Source organism: Prionailurus bengalensis, chromosome B2 (assembly GCF_016509475.1).
Source record: "Prionailurus bengalensis isolate Pbe53 chromosome B2, Fcat_Pben_1.1_paternal_pri, whole genome shotgun sequence".
Taxonomy (NCBI): Eukaryota; Metazoa; Chordata; class Mammalia; order Carnivora; family Felidae; genus Prionailurus; species Prionailurus bengalensis.
Genome location: NC_057349.1, coordinates 75,253,315 through 75,272,633, shown reverse-complemented (window position 1 = coordinate 75,272,633; position 19,319 = coordinate 75,253,315). Strand labels below are relative to the sequence as shown.

The window sequence follows — 19,319 nt, the reverse complement described above, 5'->3', positions numbered from 1 at the left end:
ATTCTCAAAAACACAAAATAAGAGTTGCATAAGGATACCCTTGTGCACTGTTGGTGGGAATCTGAATTGGTGCAGCCACTATGGGAAACAGAATGGAGTTTGTCAAAAAATTAAAAATACAACTACCATATGATCCAGTATTCCACTTCTAAGTATTTATCTGAAGAAAACAAAAATATAATATAAAATATTAATATAAAAAGATACATGCACCTCCCCATAGCCAAGATATGGAAACAAGTTAAGTGTCCACTGATAGATGAATGGATAAAGAAGATGTGGTATATATATTTATATACATACATACACACCACACACATACATATACACACACACACACAATGGTATACCATCCAGCTGTTTTAAAAAAGAGTAAAGCCTTGTCAGCTTGTCATTTGGACAATATGGATGGACCCTAAGGATATTATGCTAAGTGAAGTAAGTCAGACAGAGAAAGACAAACATGTATGATTTCTTTTATATGTGGAATCTAAAAATCAAAACAAAACAAATAAACTCAAGCTCACTGATACAGAAAACAAATTAGTGGCTGTCAGAGGCAGGGGTCAGGGTTGGGAAAAATAGGAGAATGGGTTAAAAGGTAAATAAATCATGGGGATATAATTTACTACATGGTGACTAATAGTACAGTAATGAATATTTGAAAGTTGCAAGTAAGTAGCTCTTAAAAGAGCTCATCACAAGAAAAAAAATCTGTCGGTGACAGATGTTAACTAGACTTACTGTGATGATCATTTCATAGTGTATACAAATATCGAATCATTACATTACACACCAGAAACTAGTATATGTTATATGTCAATTATACCTCAATAAAAGAAAAAAAAGAGGAGAGGCGCCTGGGTGGCTCAGTTGGCTAAACAGCCAGTGTCAGCTCAGGTCATGATCTTGGGGTTCATGAGTTCGAGCCCCATGTCAGGCTCTGTGCTGACAGCTCGGAGCCTGGAGTCTGCTTTGCATTCTGTGTCTCGCTCTCTCTCTGTCCCTCCCCTGCTTGCACTCTGTCTCTTTCTCTCTCTTAAATAAATAAACATTAAAAAATTTTTTTTTTAAAAAAGGAGTAAAAAAGACACTATGTTCTTTCTCAACTTCTTAAAGGTTCATCTCAAAATGGCCTTCCAAATTCTGGTACAGTTGTACTACTGACAAAATATTTTCATGAACAGAGGACTCAAAATAACAGCACAGCATACCTGTATCTTTCCTTAGAATAAGTGAATTATGATTCTCGAGGGGGTGACCAAGACGTTTCCAAGAAGCATTCTCTTTTTTCTTTAGGACTATTTCTATTTTTCCCACATTCTCAACAACCCGCACTGAAAAGATAAATTCCGTTTGTATTCATTGAAACTAAATATAATACATTATTCTAAAATCAATCTTTCTCAAACAATACAAATGTCCTGATCTGATAGGAAAAACAGGGATCATTAGTAAGACTTTGTATACATATCAAAATTGTTTATGCCTTATGTGATAAATCCAGTTTAATTTACTTTATGATTCAAGTTAACTTCTTTCAAACTGATTTATCAAGGGCCAAACTAACATGTATTGACAGTTCTCATATAAGCTCAAATATAGACATGGCAAGTAATTAACACATAGCTAAAAACCAAAACAAAAAAGGAAGGGGCTGGCTGACATATAAATTAGTCACTGAATGGACTCATAAGAGCAAATTTAATTTATTTATACTCTTAACATTTCTCAATTGAGATTTGAGAGGTTCTTATGATTAAATTCAGTAGATCAATACTGAGCCTAGTAAACACAGAAAAAGCCTCATGAATCACTAAAAAGTGCATATGAATCTTAAATAATTAGAAACCCTTTACATTATCTTTTTATTTTTGACTTTTTAAGAGAGTGCAGAATATATGGGTATAATAATGAGATATAGACATTACATATTGATAAACTTTTATGAATTGAATATGCTTTTGAAGACCTAAAGTATATTTCATTTTGTCTTTAGAAACATTCTATTCTTTTTCACTGTAAACACATAATTCAATAGCAATTTAACAATAACTTTTTAAGATAGATTAGTCAAATACATTCATTTCAATGAACATTCATTGATTTGAAGCTTAACAAATACAGAAACATGGTCCTTGACTTTATACAATTTACAGAGTTTACTATGTTATATGGAAAAAAAGAAGGCACAGAACCAGTATAGGGTACTCTGACAGTATTTTAAAACAAGAAAGGACTAATATTTAAAAAAGTATATATATTTACAGATATATGTGTACATATCTCTAATGAAGTATTCAGCCTGAAAAAAAAAAAAAAAAAGGAAATCCTTCCATTTGCAACAAAACGGATGAACCTGGAGGCATTATGCTAAGTGAAATAAGCCAGACAGAGAAGACAAATGCTGCATGGTATCACTTATATGTAGAGTCTTAAAAAAAAAAAAGAAAGAAAAAAGAAAAGGTCATGTACTCCTATAAACAGAGTAGAATGGTGGTTGCCAGTGGCTAAGGGTAGGGTGTGGGGAGAAGATGACAAAAGCATACAAACTTTCAGTTAAGATATGAATAAGGTCTGAAGATCTAATGTATAATTATGGTAACTACAGTTGATAATACTGTTCAATTCCAATTTGCTAAGACAGTGGAACTTAAGTGTTCTCACATACACACAAACAGTAAATATGTGAGGTGATGGATGTGTTAATTCGATTTTTGGAATTCTCTTACAATGTATACATATATCAAATCATCATGCAACTAAATATATTATAATTTTGTCATTTATACCTCAATAAAGCTAAAAGCAAAGGACAAAAACCCAAAAAACCACCATTCTATGAATATTATGTTATTAACAGCTTTGTAAAATCCACATTGCACTTTTATATACAGAAAAATTAGTAATTTAATAAGCTCTGTTAACATTACATATTTAAATATATACACCTAAGAAAAATTTGTCTGGTCTAGTATATTTAACAGGCTGCATGTCAGGAGTGGGGTGGAGATAAGGAGGGAAGGAAGAATGGAAAGAAGACAGGAATTTTTTTCTAAGGAGAGAAAAAGGAAAGGGTAGAGAGATGAAAGGAATAAGGGGAAATTAAAGACGGAGAAAAAACCTGGGAGAATATATTTATAAACATTAACATATTTGTTTATAAAGAAAATGTCACATCTTTGTTTTGCAATATGAAAATATACATATGAAGAATAAGACAAATGCTGATTTTTCTCCTCCTTTCCCTCTCTCCCCTGTGTGTGTGTGTGTGTGTGTGTGTGTGTGTGTGTGTATGTGTGCATGCATACATGTAATTATTTTTTGGTAGCTTACCAGAAAAATCTTCTTCAATTTCATGGCTTAGTTCTAGGAAAGAAAAATATGTTAGTTAAAATCCAACTTCAATTCATACAGTCTATGAACACCATGTAAGATCATTTAAATGGTTCTTTTATGCACTGTTTCAAATCTCTCAAGATAAGTAAAACATATTCTGAGAGCCAGGAGAAAGAAACTGCACAACCAAAATGTCAAAGTATTTAAATACAAATACATTTTTTCAACTTCTCAATTCCTCTCCCTATTGAAGAGCAAATACTCAAGTGCCAACAAGTAGGTAACCCACACTAGTCCAAAGTATGGTCCCAGACTGCCGTCCCTACAGACCAAGACAGGAGGAGGGTGGGAAGGCGTGTAGCACCTGAAGCGTGTGTGCTCTCAGTGTGAGCACAAGCATGAGTGTGTATACTGACCTGGCTTGGGTCTGGCTTAGTTCTTCCTTCCTTATTGTTCTCTGAGGTTGAATATTCATTCAGTTATTGAAAGAAAATTACTGAGTATGTATTACTTTCTAGGCTTTATGGATACAACAGTTAATGAAAGAAAAACCACTGCCCTTATGGAAATTATGTTCCAGAAGGAGGAGATGGAAGAAATATTTTCACAGACATCTGCTTCAAACTTCACTGTGTTAACAAGGCTATCTGGAACTTACCATTCTGCATTAGTTCTTCCAATCCAATATCAGCATCCAAAAGTATTTTCTTGCAATATTTTGGAGTCAAAAATATGACTATTTTTGATTGTGGAATTTTTTTTTCTTTTGTATTGTGTGCTACAATATTGTTAGCTACAGTGTGAACAAAATTAGCCATAAAGTATTTGAAACATAATAGATGGTGGCAAGGAGGTTTCACTTAAAGAAAAATCATGCAGTGCTAATGAGTAATGTATACTTTTCTAGATACTAGAGTGTTTGTTTAAAATTCTTCCCCAAGAGGCAATATACGTTAGGTCTCATGCTAAGAAAAAATAGGACAGATTATTTTTAGAAGAAAAGTTTAAGGTTCCAGTCTGATTAATCTACTGAATGGAGAAAATAGGAAAGAAAAACATTTTTCTACTCTGATCAAATTCAGGACTGATGGTATTTCATTAATACAGTAAAACAGTGAATACTGCGACCTCATCAAAATAAAAAGCTTCTGCACAGCGAAGGAAACAATCGGCAGAACTAAAAGGCAACCGACAGAATGGGAGAAGATATTTGCAAGCGACATATCAGATAAAGGGTTAGTATCCAAAATCTATAAAGAACTTATCAAACTCAACACCCAAAAAACAAATAATCCAGGGAAGATATGGGCAAAAGACATGAATAGACACTTCTCCAAAGAAGACATCCAGATGGCCAACTGACACATGAAAGATGCTCAGCATCACTCACCATCAGGGAAATACAAATCAAAACCACAATGAGATACCACCTGACACCTGTCAGAATGGCTAACATAAACAACTCAGACAACAACAGATGTTGGCGAGGATGTGGAGAAAGAGGATCTCTTTTGCATTGTTGGTGGGAATGTAAGCTGGTGCAGCCACTCTGGAAAACAGTATGGAGGTTCCTCAAAAAACTAAAAATAAAACTACCCTACAACCTGGCAATTGCACTACTAGGTATTTATCCAAGGGATACAGGTGTGCTGTTTCGAAGGGACACATGCACCATGTTTATAGAAGCACTATGCACAATAGCCAAAGTATGGAGAGAGCCCAAATGTCCATTGATGGATGAATGGATAAAGAAGATGTGGTATATATATATACAACAGAGTATTACTCGGCAATCAAAAGTATGAAAACTTGCCATTTGCAACGACGTGGATGGAACTGGAGGGTATTATGCTAAGTGAAATTAGTCAGAGAAAGACAAATATCATATGACTTCACTCATATGAGGACTTTAAGAGACAAAACAGATGAACATAAGGGAAGGGAAACAAAAATAATATAAAAACAGGGAGGGGGACAAAACAGAAGAGACTCATAAATATGGAGAACAAACAGAGGGTTACTGGAGGGGTTGTGGGAGGGGGGATGGGCTAAATGAGTAAGGGGCACTAAAGAATCTACTCCTGAAATCATTGTTGCACTATATGCTAACTAATTTAGATGTAAATTTAAAAAAACCAAAAACTAAAATTATAAAAAGGAAAGAGGAAAAAAAAATACAGTAAGGCAGCAAACAGAATCCCAAGTCACCCAATGTCTGGAGAATCAGTCTCTGTTTTGCAAAAGTAAATGATGTTCTTCATATAAAAATGACTGCTTAAGGGGCGCCTGGGTGGCTCAGGTGGTTAAGTGTCCGACTTCAGCTCAGATCATGATCTCACACTCTGAGTTCGAGCCCTGCGTTGGGCTCTGTGCTGACAGCTCAGAGCCTAGAGCCCACTTCAGATTCTGTGTCTCCCCCTCTCTCTGCCCCTCCCCTGCTCATGCTCTGTCTCTGTCTCAAAAATAAATAAAAACACTAAAAAAAATTTTTTTTAAAGAATGACTGCTTAAAACATAATTTTCTTATTGTTGTTGTTTGTTTCTTTTCTATCTTCTAACTAGAACAATATCGCCTTCATTGGAGCAGAAAAGGGTGAAATCCTAGAGTCATTATGGGTGAAATATGGATTTAGAATCTGGCATCTTTGGGGTGCCTGGGTGGCTCAAACTGTTAAGTGTCTGACTTTGGCCCAGGTCATGATCTCATGGTTTGTGGGTTTGAGCCCCGCATCAGCCTTTGTGCTGACAGCTCAGAGCCCAAAGCCTGCTTTGGAATCTGTGATTCCCTCTCTCTCTGCCCTTCCCTGCTCACACTTTGTCTCTCTCTGTCTCTCAAAAAATAAATAAATGTTAAAAAAAATTTTTTTTTTTAAACCTGGCATCTTTGGTTCCAGATTTGAGCTCTGGTTTCTTTCTTTTGATCTTTAATTTCTCAAAGCAGACAGAGTGAATTGTAGGTTATGAAGGAACAGGCAGCTGAGGGATACAATACAACTTTACAGTCCACGCTGTTTTGGTGCCGCCTTGCACTTCCCATGGTGGAGCTGGCAAAAAAAACAGGCCAATGAAATGAGCACTTAGTGATGGCTGTTCTAGGAGCATGGGACAGGTCTCCAGAGATTTGTTTGCAGATATCAAGTAAAAGACATTTAACAAAGCCAGGGCAACAAATATTTCATATCATTACTGACTTTGATTGCACTGAATTGTTTAAACTTGGGAAAGGTGAGGTCAGGCTGCCATTTGCCTGCACTGTTGTTAGTGTAAAGAAAAAAATAGAAAAAAGATAAATCAAAAATGACAAAACAAAATGACAACACCAGATAAAATATTTTTTCTACCTAGAGTGTAGACCAAGTTTATTGCCAGAATTAAGGGAAACTGGAGTTGTTTCCATTAATAAAGAATAAAGTACTTACCAATGTGTATAATATATGAATAATCCTTGATAAGTATTTCTGCTCTAAAGGAATCATCCTGATGATCAACTATTACTGAGTCTAGATTAATATCCTTAAACAGAAAGCAGAAAGAGAAAGATTAAAATGTAAAATCTGCCCCAAATTTCTATAACTACTATACTTTTAAGATGATCAGTGGATGTTCATATGGCTTTATCTATCTATCTATCTATCTATCTATCTATCTATCTATCTATCTATCTATCTATCTATCTTTTGCTCCACACTGTCAGTCCAGAGCTCTAACTCACAAAACTGTGAGATCATGACCTGAGCTGAGATCAAGAGTTGGACACTTAACCAACTGAGCCACCCAGGCACCCCCATAAGGCATTTCTTTATAGAACCCACAACGTGAATAAATATTACTCCTGTTTTTTCTCTCTCATACAACCTAGTTATCCTTCAAAGCACATATTGCAATTTTAATTATATATTTGTTTCTGCTTAATATCTACCTCACCCACTCATCTCTAAGCTCTGAATGTAAGAGACTGTCAAGAATATTGCTTGGTACCTAGTAAGTGCTCAGTAAATATTTATTGAATAAATACTCTGGAAAAAATTAGAATCAGACCAGAAATCAAGATATGTATCTTCATTTTAATGTTTTTACTACTGCATGATGCTGTGCAAATTACACAGCCTCTTGACTTCAGCTTTCTAGACAGCTCTAATTTCTACATAGCCTTGGTACAAGTTATTGTGGCACCTATCATGTATACTGTATAATGCACGCATTATTCCACATAGAAATCTTCCCCCTTCCCTTAATCATTCATCCTCTGTGCCTCACTGACATTACCAATGGGAGCAGACCCCAACCTCCTTAGGCCATGCCCTCTTGGCTTCGGACTGTGTGATGAGGAGACAATAAAGAGAAGGAGTGGAAGCGGTTCAGGCAGTGCCTCTGGTCCTCTTGGCTGTATCAAGCAGATTACCATCACTCCTGTTGTCACATCATGCCGTAACAGTCAGAGGAACTCACAGCTCATCTGTGGTTCTGCTACTGCAGAAGTAGCACGCATTCTCAGAAATCCCTAGCTGCCAGAACTTGTCTTTAAATTTACATGGTTCCTCCAGTGTGAGAACCTTGCCAGTTGCTGAAGGATGTGTTTGCAGATGTTGTAAGTTGTCTGTGTACTGATCTGATTTCTCAGATGCAAGCCCCATGAAAGCCAAGTATGTACATATCTAGCCCATCATTAGATCCCTGAATTCTAAAATAGTCCTGCAAATAAAGCAGAAATTCAATACGTACTTAGTAAATCAATTAACCCCTTAATTTTAGTTTCAAGAGGGTGTCTGAATCCCATTAGTGTTTTAAGCATACTAAACCAAGTATCATAGTCTCTACTGTCCTTCAAATTCCAATTTATACACAAGAAATTAGTTCTTACAATGAAGTTAACTGGGATTCTCACTTTTGTTATCCATGCTCACACACACACACACACACACATACACACACACAGATGCGTGTGTGCGTGGAAAAGTACATAAAATACTTTGTAGTCTAGCTTTTTTTAAGACACTATAGCATGGCTGTTAAGAGTATATACTCTGGAGCCAGGCTGCCTGGGTTCAAACTGCTAGATCTGCCACTTACTGTGTGACATTGGGTAAATTACTTAATCTTTCTGTTTTCCCCATGTATAAAATAGGGATAACAAAAGGATCTACTCCATGGAGTTACCGTGAGTAAATAAGTTAATAATATAAAAAGAGTGCTTAGAAAATAGCTGGCATTTATTAAGACTTCACTTTTTTTCTGATTTTAAAGACATTGTTTACCTTCTGCTTAGTATATATTACAATAGTCACTGAAGAGTCTGTCTGGAACCAGTCATAGCTATAAAATATTAAAAGAATGAATAATTATATCAATAATTGTACAGTAACACATACTAAGTCATTAAATATGTGATTTTAAAAATATATGGCTTAAAAATGTGCAATATGACAACATAAGTATATGATTTTAAATATGCAGCTTAAAATCTATAGTGAAAAATATATTTCTCTAGGTAAACTTTGTTCTAAATAATGGGGGTAGGTCTTATAATTAGGGGGTAATTATTCCAACTTGGATTGAAACAAACAATATCCTTGAAAAGATACTTTTTAGAAAGGTTACACATTATATTAAAATCTTTTATATAAGAGCAGTAACACAACATACTTTCTTAAGAAGCATGACAAAATCTACATGCTTATTACCTTCACTCCTCCCTATCACAAATATATTATTATCAAGATTAATAATTCATCAAGGTCTTTTAATGGTTCAACAGTAAAAGTTAAGGTAAAACCAAGTCTTCCATTTTGTAATAGATGTTCATTAAACTGATACTGTTTTTGCACTTATTATAAACATAAGGACACCCTGGGGTAAATCCTAGAGGAGATTTCCTTATGCCCGTAAGTTAAAACTGTATATGAAATACTTTAATAAATTTAACAAATATAGCAGGATGCTATTATATTATAGACTGGCAGTGGGGAGAAAGGAAGAAAAAAAATTACAAAGAATACATATAACCCTGAGGGCATTTGAAATGTTAACTTTAACAAAAATATTTAGAGATCACGTAATTTACTAAGACAGTTGCCATGCAATACGTTTTGAAGGATTTCCATAAAAACCAGTAAAACAAACTAAATATATGAAAAACAATGTAGTTGAATAAATTATGGTATGGTCATATGATGGAAGGCAGACAAAAAAATGGCTTTTGCAGAATATGACATAGGACACAGGAATACTGCTCATAAAATACATTGCAATGCCAGTATTATCAAAATAGAATAATATGGAAATAGGTATTATATGAATCAAGCTGGGTGGAAAAGACCAAATATTAAGTACACATCCAGAGGTGATAGATTACAACTGATTTTAACACTTTCTTTTCTATTTCTCTAGATTTTCCAAGTTTTCCACCATGAATGTATATTTTATAATCAGAAAAATATTTTTGAATAGTTTTTAAAGTCAAAAATATTTTTGAAATTTTTTAACTTAAAATTTTTTAAACACAAAGATTTAAACACATAAGTGTTTAAAATGGATCAAACTTTAGTTATACTAAAAATTCACACATACAGAAAACAGCCCATTCTCCAACAATGCCTGATAAATGAGCACTACAGTTCTTATGTCAAAGCACCATGATTAATACAGTAAGCATGAACTCAAACTCAGAGCTGTTTATTTTTTTTAATGTGTCTATTTTGGTGTAGAAGTAATTTAGCTTTTAAAAAGTACAACAAGAATCCATACCTTGGAGAACTACAACCTTCTTTGGCAAGTGTATCTGCCACTTGGCTCTTGGGAAGCATGCCTTCACAAAGAAAAACAAAACAGCTACCGTTCATCTAGATAGCATTTTTTTTTCTTCTTTTTAGTAAAATTCTTATTAAAATAGTATAAAAGGACACAAATCATAGATGTACAAAAACTTACCTTGTAGCCAGCACCACCCCTCCCCCCAAGGGTAACCATTATTCTGACTTTTAGCATCCTTAGTTTTTGCCTGTATTTGACCTTTATAAAAATGGAATCATAAGATATGTTCTCTTTTGGTCTGAGGCTTTTTTTGTTTGGCATTATGTCAAATAAGTATGATTGATAGTAAGCAATAAATCAAACCTTGAGGCTTCTGAACTATTACCCATGCTGTTGAACGCATCAGTAGTTTGTATTTATACTACATTGTATAAATATGAGAGTTTATACAGTCTGTTGCTGGACATTTGGGTTGTTTGCAGTCTTGGGCTATTATACATAAATAGCACTGTTATAAATATTCTTGTATATGTACCTGCACATTCTTAAAGAACATATATCCGCATTTTTGCAAGTATACAAGGTGTGTGTAGATCTGGCTTTACTAGCTGCTGCTTAACAATTTCCCAAAGTGGTTGTACCAATTTATATTTAATACCAGAAATGTCTGAGGGTTCCAGTCACTCCATAATCTCACTGAAATCAATCCTGTCAGCATGCAGCAACACAGCATTTTAAAAGCCCACTAAAACTGTGATTTTTAGTTGAGAACTCAGAGATGTGGAAGAACTCTAGAGATTCTGCAAAGCATTCTGTATTTCCCTCCCACAACAGGACTGTGCTGTTGGTATCTGGAAGGATCGGTTTGGAAAAACAAGAGGCCTGCTGCCAAAAGGCTGTTGCAAATCACTGCAACAATTACATTTCTATTCCTCAAACTGTGCAGGAAAACAAATTTAATGTTTCGTCTCTGGTGAATCCTGGAGGTCTCACATCAAAAGTCACAGTTGGGGCACCTGGGTGGCTCAGTTGGTTAAGCATCCGACTTCGGCTCAGGTCATGATCTCACTCGTGGTTTGTGAGTTCGAGCCCTGTGTCAGGCTTTGTGCTGACAGCTCAAAGCCTGGAGCCTGTTTCAGATTCTGTGTCTCCTCTTTCTGTCCCTCCCCTGATCATGCTCTCTCTCTCTCTCTCAAAAATAAAATAAACATTAAAAAAAATTTTTTTTTAAAGTCACAGTAATATGGGGCACCTGGGTGGCTCAGTCGGTTGAGCGACCAGCTTCGGCTCAGGTCATGATCTCAGAGTTTGTAGGTTCGAGGCCCACATCGGGCTCTGTGCTGACAGCTCAGAGCCTGGATCCCGCTTCAGATTCTGTGTCTCCCTCTCTCTCTGCCTTTCCCCTGCTTTCTCTCTCTCTCTCTCTCTCAAAAATAAATAAACATTAAAAACTTTAAAAGAAAGTCACAGTAATATAAAATCAGAGAGGGGAGGCATCTTTGAGACAAACTAATGTAGAGGTTTCAAGATTGTTTCCAGCCATAGAAGCTTCTGTTTAAATCCAACTTAAGTGCAAGCACAAGATATCAAACAGCCATATTTTGGGGGATGAGGCTGATCATGAGCCCTGAGTCCAGGCCTTACTCACTCAGTTTCCATCTCTTCCTATGCAACTCTACAGAACACAATTAATATTCAGATAAACAAAAGAAATCTCAAAGATGGGACATAACAAAACCACAGTTATGAACTAACTAGGAGTGAATCCTAAAGAACAATGCTCTACCAGAAAACTAAAAGTATAACAACAGGACTATAAAAATGAAAATGTATTTTTATCTCAAATGACAAAAAATAAGAAAAGATAATCTTAATAAATTATTTGAAAAATCACTTAAAAGATATTTCACTATGAGATTAATGTCATTTATCATATGGAGGCCTCTTAGATATATAAATAAAAAACAAATGCATCACGATCTAAGACTTTGCATAAGAAAAAGCTATCAACAGGATTCACAGATTGTTACTCAATTTTGATCTTATTAGGGTCTTATTAGGACCTGATTAGGACCAAGAAATCTGGATTTGAAGTCAGTATCAGCACTGTGATCTTACAAAAACCACCATTTCTGCTTCCTCAAATTCATACTAGTAAAGAAATTTGCCCTGCAATCTTGAGACAGCAAAGGAGACAATTTCCAAACATTCTAAAAGACTATACAATGTCATACAAATATGTCTTTTTAGAACAGAATAATGTCATAGGCTGTGGAATGTGCTTTGATTTCAACATCTGCCAAGCAAAATAAAACACCTTATATATAATATCATTCTAAAAAGTTGAAGGAATCTGTGGTGAATGAGGGGTGGAGTAAAATAATTAACTAAAGTTAGGTGGACTGAATGGATATTCTCTTTCCCCAAAGTGCTGCTTGATGACTGCTGTTAATTTGAAGGGATCAGGTCTCTAGTGGAATACCACAGTAATCTATCTCATTCAGGATTTAAAATAGTTATTTGAATAATGACATTGCTGGCAGACAGATCACATCTGCAAATACACAGACTTACCACATAGTCTTGAATGAACCAAAATGAGAAGCAGCTAATAAATATAAATATAAATATAAATATAAATATAAATATAAATATCACAATCTTATAGAATACAAGATCATGATAGGTAACTGTGCCAGCCAGACACTTAGGGACACGTGTTAATATTCCATTCTTAAGGCCACCTTGAACCGAGGTATTAGTTAAATGCAGTGCATCCAGAGGAGGGCAACAGGAAACTAATGGTTCTGGAAGCCATATGTGGTGGGAATGGAAATGCCCAGTGTATCAGTAATTAGTCTTTAAGCAATGGTTTTATGCCTATTATCACAAAAGAGTCAATCATTATATGGAACCCAAGATAGGCCTTTCATTTAATACAGTGCTATACTATCAGACAAAAAGCTTCAGGTGTTACATTAAAAACTGAAATAAGTCAGTCTACAATACAGACGACGGTATTCCTCAGGTTAAAAAAGGAAGGGTAACTAATCTGGCAATCTAGCTTATAGCTGAATTTCTATAACTTTCTTTTGCAAACATGGAGAAAAAAACCTATTTCTAAACATACCTTACTGAGAACAAACTGAGGGTTGATGAGGGGGGTGGGAGGGAGGGGAGGGTGGGTGATGGGTATTGAGGAGGGCACCTTTTGGGATGAGCACTGGGTGTTGTATGGAAACCAATTTGACAATAAATTTCATATATTGAAAAAAATAAAAATAAATAAATAAATAAATAAATAGGAAAAAAAACCATACCTTAAACAAGTAGTTCAATCAACGTAGCCCCAGGCATTTCCTAAGAGTCAATACTGACCACTACACCGTATGCATGTATGTATGTATGTATGTATTTATGTATTGATTGATTGATTGATTGATTGGAGGTGGGGAGGGGAGAATGTCAGTCATAATTCTCAGTCATACTGAATGGCTGAAGAAGCCAGAGCTGCTGAGCCTGGAAAGAGTAGTAATAGGCTATTCAGCATCTATATGCAAACACTGGCATTCAGCTCCATGCCTGGGGGATATGACTTGTTCTGTCTTGCTTCTGAGGGTGGAACTGCTCATCACTAACAAATATTCAAGCTGCAGGCAGATGATCGCCATGTTCAGGGATGTTCCAGGAGGGACTACTTACTCTAAGAGTAATGGCTGGAGTAAGGGATCTATAAAGTTCTGCCAAAGCCTCTAAGTTTAGGTAAGTAAAGACATCTTTTGTATAAAAAATATCCTCCCCCCCCCCAAAAAAAATCCAAATACTACCCCAAATAATTCTGTAAAACAATTCTGTATGTGAATGTAATTCATAAGAATACGATCCATTTTTTATCATAAATTTATATGACTTACCATTTAAGACTTTCTTTTCTTCATGATAGTCTGTATAGTGATTTAGAAAAGAAAAGTCAGATAATAATACTATAACATCAAAGAGAGTATCAGTTAATATTTGAAGATAACAGCCCCTTCCTTGAAGAGCTTTCTGTTCAGGTCTGAGGAGAAAAACAAGGCTAATAAATAGATGGTCGATGTTTCAAACAAGGAAGCTTCATTCTGAAAATTGCTGGGCCATTTCTTCTCCAGGTGTTTGTATCCCACTTCACTGAGCTTTTCTCTACTTCGCTGAATACTTTTTTCTAATATCTTGGTTAATTTCTTTAGAAAGCATATAAAAACCCAAGTTTTGTTTAGGTCATCATATTCCAAAGTAATCAAAATTATTCAGAATTTATTATATTACACATTATAAATAAAATGTTCACGCTAACAACCCAAAGAAAGACATCTTATACCTTTCTTATCTAATCTAATCTAGGTCAGTACATAAAAAGATTATTGCTTACTCCAAATTTAAACGGCAAAATGATGAAAGTATAAGACTTTCACTTGTATGTACAACACAGTAATATTTAACAGTTATTTTCTTTCAGGATGGCAGCAACCAACTCACAAATCTACATTGTATTTTGACCACCAAAGATGCTACACCATATGGTCAAAATAAAACCCTCAGCAAGTTAACAGAGTTAAAAAAAAAAAAAAAAAAAAGAAGGAGGAGGAGGAGGAAAAAAGAATGACAAGCCAACAAAATATCCAAGCAGTAAACTGGTAGATATCAATTGCTGAGGTGACCTTGTTTTATAGGAAACAAAAACTAAACCACTTAAATGAAGGCTTTCAAATCTTTTATGTTCTGATTTTCAATCAACCAGGGATACCATAATTACCTCTGCTTCACTCAACTATCATAAAATAATCATGATTAAGGAGGCCAGATGACTATTCTTTTTATTTTCTTTATTTTACCAAAATAATTTCAAAGCTGAAAGGGATCTTAACAACATGCAGCAAATTACCATCTGATCCCCTCATTTAAGACTGAAAGTCAGGGGTCAAGGACTTGAATGAAATCCACAGCTTTTTAGCAACAAAGCCAAGATTAGACTTCATAGCCTCTAAGACTCAGCATCATATTTCTTACTATGCCATTGCTAGTGTTAATACTTTCTGGAAAGACAAAAGACCTAAAAACCACTTGACTTATACCTCAAAATGAGCTCTGCTTATCAAGTGCCAAATAAAAATCTAGTCATTACAGTTTGCAAGGGATCACTGATGTCCTTGCTTGATCACTTACTTTCATCAGTGGGTTTCATCTGTCTTTCCTACTTAGTTGTAATTATTTGTTTTATCTTAGAACAACCAACAAACGCACAGATAAAAGTAAATTAAATCTATTTTCGGTGTACCACATACTTGGCAGTTTGATGAATGTCATTTATCAAGTAAACCAATTTGTTTTTATCTAAGAGGATCACAGCTTTTGAAAAATTGCCCCACATAATTTGTTTCTAAGGAAAAATATATGTTTATCTTATATGATTTACTTCTCGCCTGACATGAATTGATTGAACCTGTCAGAAGTTTCTGGATCCTACTACATAGGTCATTTTTTCTGAATCTTTTTTTTTTTTTTTTTAATGCAAGAAGTACCAGTAGGAAGAGATTTTTCTACTTACACGATCTAAATTACTTTTAAAAACTCTACTTTTGCAACTCTTTCAAAACACTGACACATAGAAATAAAAGACTATTTTTATTATTAAGCATATTTACATCTGAGTCCTTTTAGTCACATGAGACTGACAAGAAATCTGATGTTCTGTCTAGATCATTAATTCCATAGCCAAGAGAATTTGTATTTTCTCATAATGTTGGTTAAACTGCATTACTCTGATAAGAACCTCTGCTTTCTGGAGAGATCAGAGTAATTTTGAAAGCCAGCACTGCAGTTTACGGACTGCACTCTACTCTTCTGCGGTAAAAGGGTAGGTAAGGATTTTCAATTGTGGCCCCAATCTAGTTTACCTCTGTTGGGTGAAGCCACAGGAGGACCCCCACGATAAAGAAAGAAAAAAATCTGTTTTACCAGTATACTCATTTTTTAAATAAATATTTGATCAGGGTGCCTGCATGGCCCAGTCGGTCAAGCATCCAACTCTTGACTTCGGCCTAGGTCATGATCTCACAGCTTTTGGGTCTGAGCCTCACCTCAAGTTCTGTGCTGAGAGCATGGAGCCTACTTGGGATTTTCTCTCTCCCCCCCTCTCTCTGCCCTTCCCCTATGCACACGCTCTCTCTCAAAATAAATAAATATTAAAAAAATAAATATTTGTTGGCCATCATCTTAATAAACATATTGACATAATGTGAAAGCATTTTGATAAAAAGTTAGGAAAATACGAATATATATTGTTTGCTTATGCACCCATAAATTTGGAAGGATTCATAATGAAATTAGAATAACATGGTTACCTTTGTGTATACATGGGAGGGGAAACCAGTAGATGGGAGACCGAGGTATGAATCATGTGATATGCATTACTTACACATACTTGAATGCATTACACATACTTGAATCATGTGAATGCATTACTTATTCAAAAAAATTAAATAAACGGAATTAAAAATAAAATGTTGATACATTCTCTTGAACACACACAATATGATAAATGCTTTAAAAGAGGTATGTAGCATACCTAGAAGCATAGAATGGGATATCTCTAGTTGGAAGGAATTTGAAAGGACTCCATTGAGGAGGTAATATTTTAGCTACGTTTTGACAATATCCAGGTATTTGTCACTGAGGCCCTGAAGAAAAGCATCCTAGGAAGACAAATGCTGAGTATTTATATTTGAGCATTTAACATGTAGCTACATACCTCATCTTCTTATTTCCAAAGGTCGGTATCACGTAACCACCAGATATGAGCTCAGTCTTATTACCAGAGATCTTATCACCAAGACCAAAATGCAGCATTCTATATTCCCTTAACTACTCAGGCTTGCCAGAAGATGGCTCCCTGGCTCTCTACAATATGTTTAATAATCATTTTTTCTCTAGAAATTCTTCCATATTTCTAAATGGAACTCCTCATAACATAAATGAGGCTTAAGTCTTATTTTCGTTTCAAGTTACACACTAATTTCTCAAATCTTATAAAATTTAATGATTTCAATATTTCTAAACTATCTTTACCTTTTACTTTCCTTTACTCATCTTTGTAATCATCTTCTGAATTACCTTTAAATTTTATACATCCCTTAAACTTCAAGGCTCAGAATTACCCCTCACCCTAGAAATAGTTTACTGGCAGAATTAAAATAAGTAATTAATAGTTGAAACACATACTCTGAAAAATTCCAGGGTTAAAGAGATTTTAAAGTACTAGAATGTGTACGTACTCCCGGTCAGTTTTCTTCCTACTACTCATTTCACTAGTCACAGAATAAACTGCATTTTTAGAAGTTCGTGGTTTCTCTGTAGGTAGGGTATACTTGATATTTTTTATTCAATCCCCCAATTTATCAGTTATTTTCCATTCTTGTCATATCCTCTTAGGGTTAACCACTCCTTCCTTATTTGGCATCACCTGCACATGAATATACGCATGTTCAAAAATCATCTTTCCCTGAAAACAAAACAAATACTAACCTAAACCAAACACTGGTCAGTAGCACCCACAAAGCATGACACACTTCCTATTCAGGTTTGCACCTGCCCTTGACCAGGGACTTCTCACCCCCATTTTCAATGACCTCTCCCTTATATCTTTCTGGCAGGAATCACTCAGACAATGGACTGACAGCAGCAAAAGCAAATTAAGGCAGCCTGACTAACACAGCAAATTTACTCATCTGGTAAGGTCCATATCACCACAACACCTTGCTCTTTCTCTCCACTAGTTAAGCCTCGGCTGGCCTTGCTTTCCTCCTATCAGTTGGCACCTGAGCTTATATTTTGCCCACCCACTGAGCCCATTTTACCGAGGAAACTGAAGCTCCTCGATGAGAGAACTTTGACTTTACTTCGAACTTCCAGCCAGCAGCCAGCCCATTCAATAGTTACTTGTCTACATACCAGCTTCACATACGTGTGCTGTGGATACTATCATTTTTAAGAATAGAAAACTAAAGTAGAGGGTCTCACTACTTCAGCACTAGTAACATTTTGGGCTGGACAATTCTTTGTTGTGGGAGTCTATCCTGTGCATGGTAGGCTATTCCGTGGCATCACTGCCCTCTCCTCTACCCACTAGAATGCCAGGAGCACCTAGTTTAGTTGTGCCAACCAAAATGTTTCCAGACAGTGGCCCCTTGAGTAGCAAAATCAACCCCTGTTGAAAATCACTGGCATAAATTTAAAAAAATTATGCAAATTTGGGTAACTTTAATGAGTGATTCTTTGCCTTACCAAAGGAAGCACTCATGAGTTCTATAAATGGCAAGATTCTCCAAATGAATAACTACAGCCTTGAAATAAGGTACATATACATAAAAACCTCAGTATCTTCACTTTTATTTTTATTCACTTACTGGGGTTTTTTCAAGTTTTTATTTAAATTCGAGTGAGTTAACATATAGCATCTTCACTTTTAAAGTAAAGATGTTAAAACAGCTCTAAACCCTCTTCCACCTTTAAGTATTCTACTGATATGGTTCCAAGTGCTTTACAGTCAGTAACTGCTTGAGAGAGTGGGTATGAAAACAAAAAACATAAAGTATTAGAAACCATGATAAACTGATGAGAAATTAGGAAGAGACACTTTTGGGGTACCTGGATGGCTCAGTCAGTTAAGTGTCCACCTCTTGATTTCAGCTCAGTTCATGATTTCACAGTTCGTGAGTTTGAGCCCCCCTTCGAGCTCTGCACTGACAAGTGGGGGGCTTGCTTGGGATTCTCTCTCTCTCTCTGCGCCCCTCCCTTGCTCACTCTCTCTTGAGCTAAAAAATAAATGAACTTAAGACAAATTAAAAAAAAAAGAGAGAGAGAGACATTTCTGACACTGCACTATGCCACTGGAAAATATGATTAGTATTTTTAAAATATGACTTACATTAAAATTTTTTAAAGTACACTTACTTTACTTACATTACTTATATTTACTTACATTACTTACTTTACTTACATTAAAATTTTTTAAGGGGCGCCTGGGTGGCTCAGTCGGTTAAGCGTCCAGCTTCGGCTCAGGGCATGATCTCACAGTCCGTGAGTTCGAGCCCCGCGTCGGGCTCTGTGCTGACTGCTCAGAGCCTGGAGCCTGTTTCCGATTCTGTGTCTCCCTCTCTCTCTGCCCCTCCCCCATTCATGCTCTGTCTCTCTCT

At 35.6% G+C, this 19,319-nt stretch overlaps 1 protein-coding gene across 4 annotated transcripts in view; it reads right to left on the bottom strand.

Moving 5' to 3' along the window:
• Positions 1–19,319, bottom strand: part of LOC122490368 (cytochrome b5 reductase 4) — a 99,802-nt gene that overhangs the window by 35,515 nt on the left and 44,968 nt on the right. For all 4 annotated transcript variants that reach the window (XM_043593032.1, XM_043593029.1, XM_043593030.1 and 1 more), the window contains exons 5-10: positions 14,004–14,033; positions 10,084–10,144; positions 8,595–8,652; positions 6,759–6,852; positions 3,337–3,369; positions 1,215–1,337 (exon numbers count right to left, since the gene is read on the bottom strand). In XM_043593032.1, coding sequence (XP_043448967.1) covers positions 1,215–1,337; positions 3,337–3,369; positions 6,759–6,852; positions 8,595–8,652; positions 10,084–10,144; positions 14,004–14,033 — 399 coding nt within the window. The remainder of the gene's footprint in view (positions 1–1,214; positions 1,338–3,336; positions 3,370–6,758; positions 6,853–8,594; positions 8,653–10,083; positions 10,145–14,003; positions 14,034–19,319) is intronic.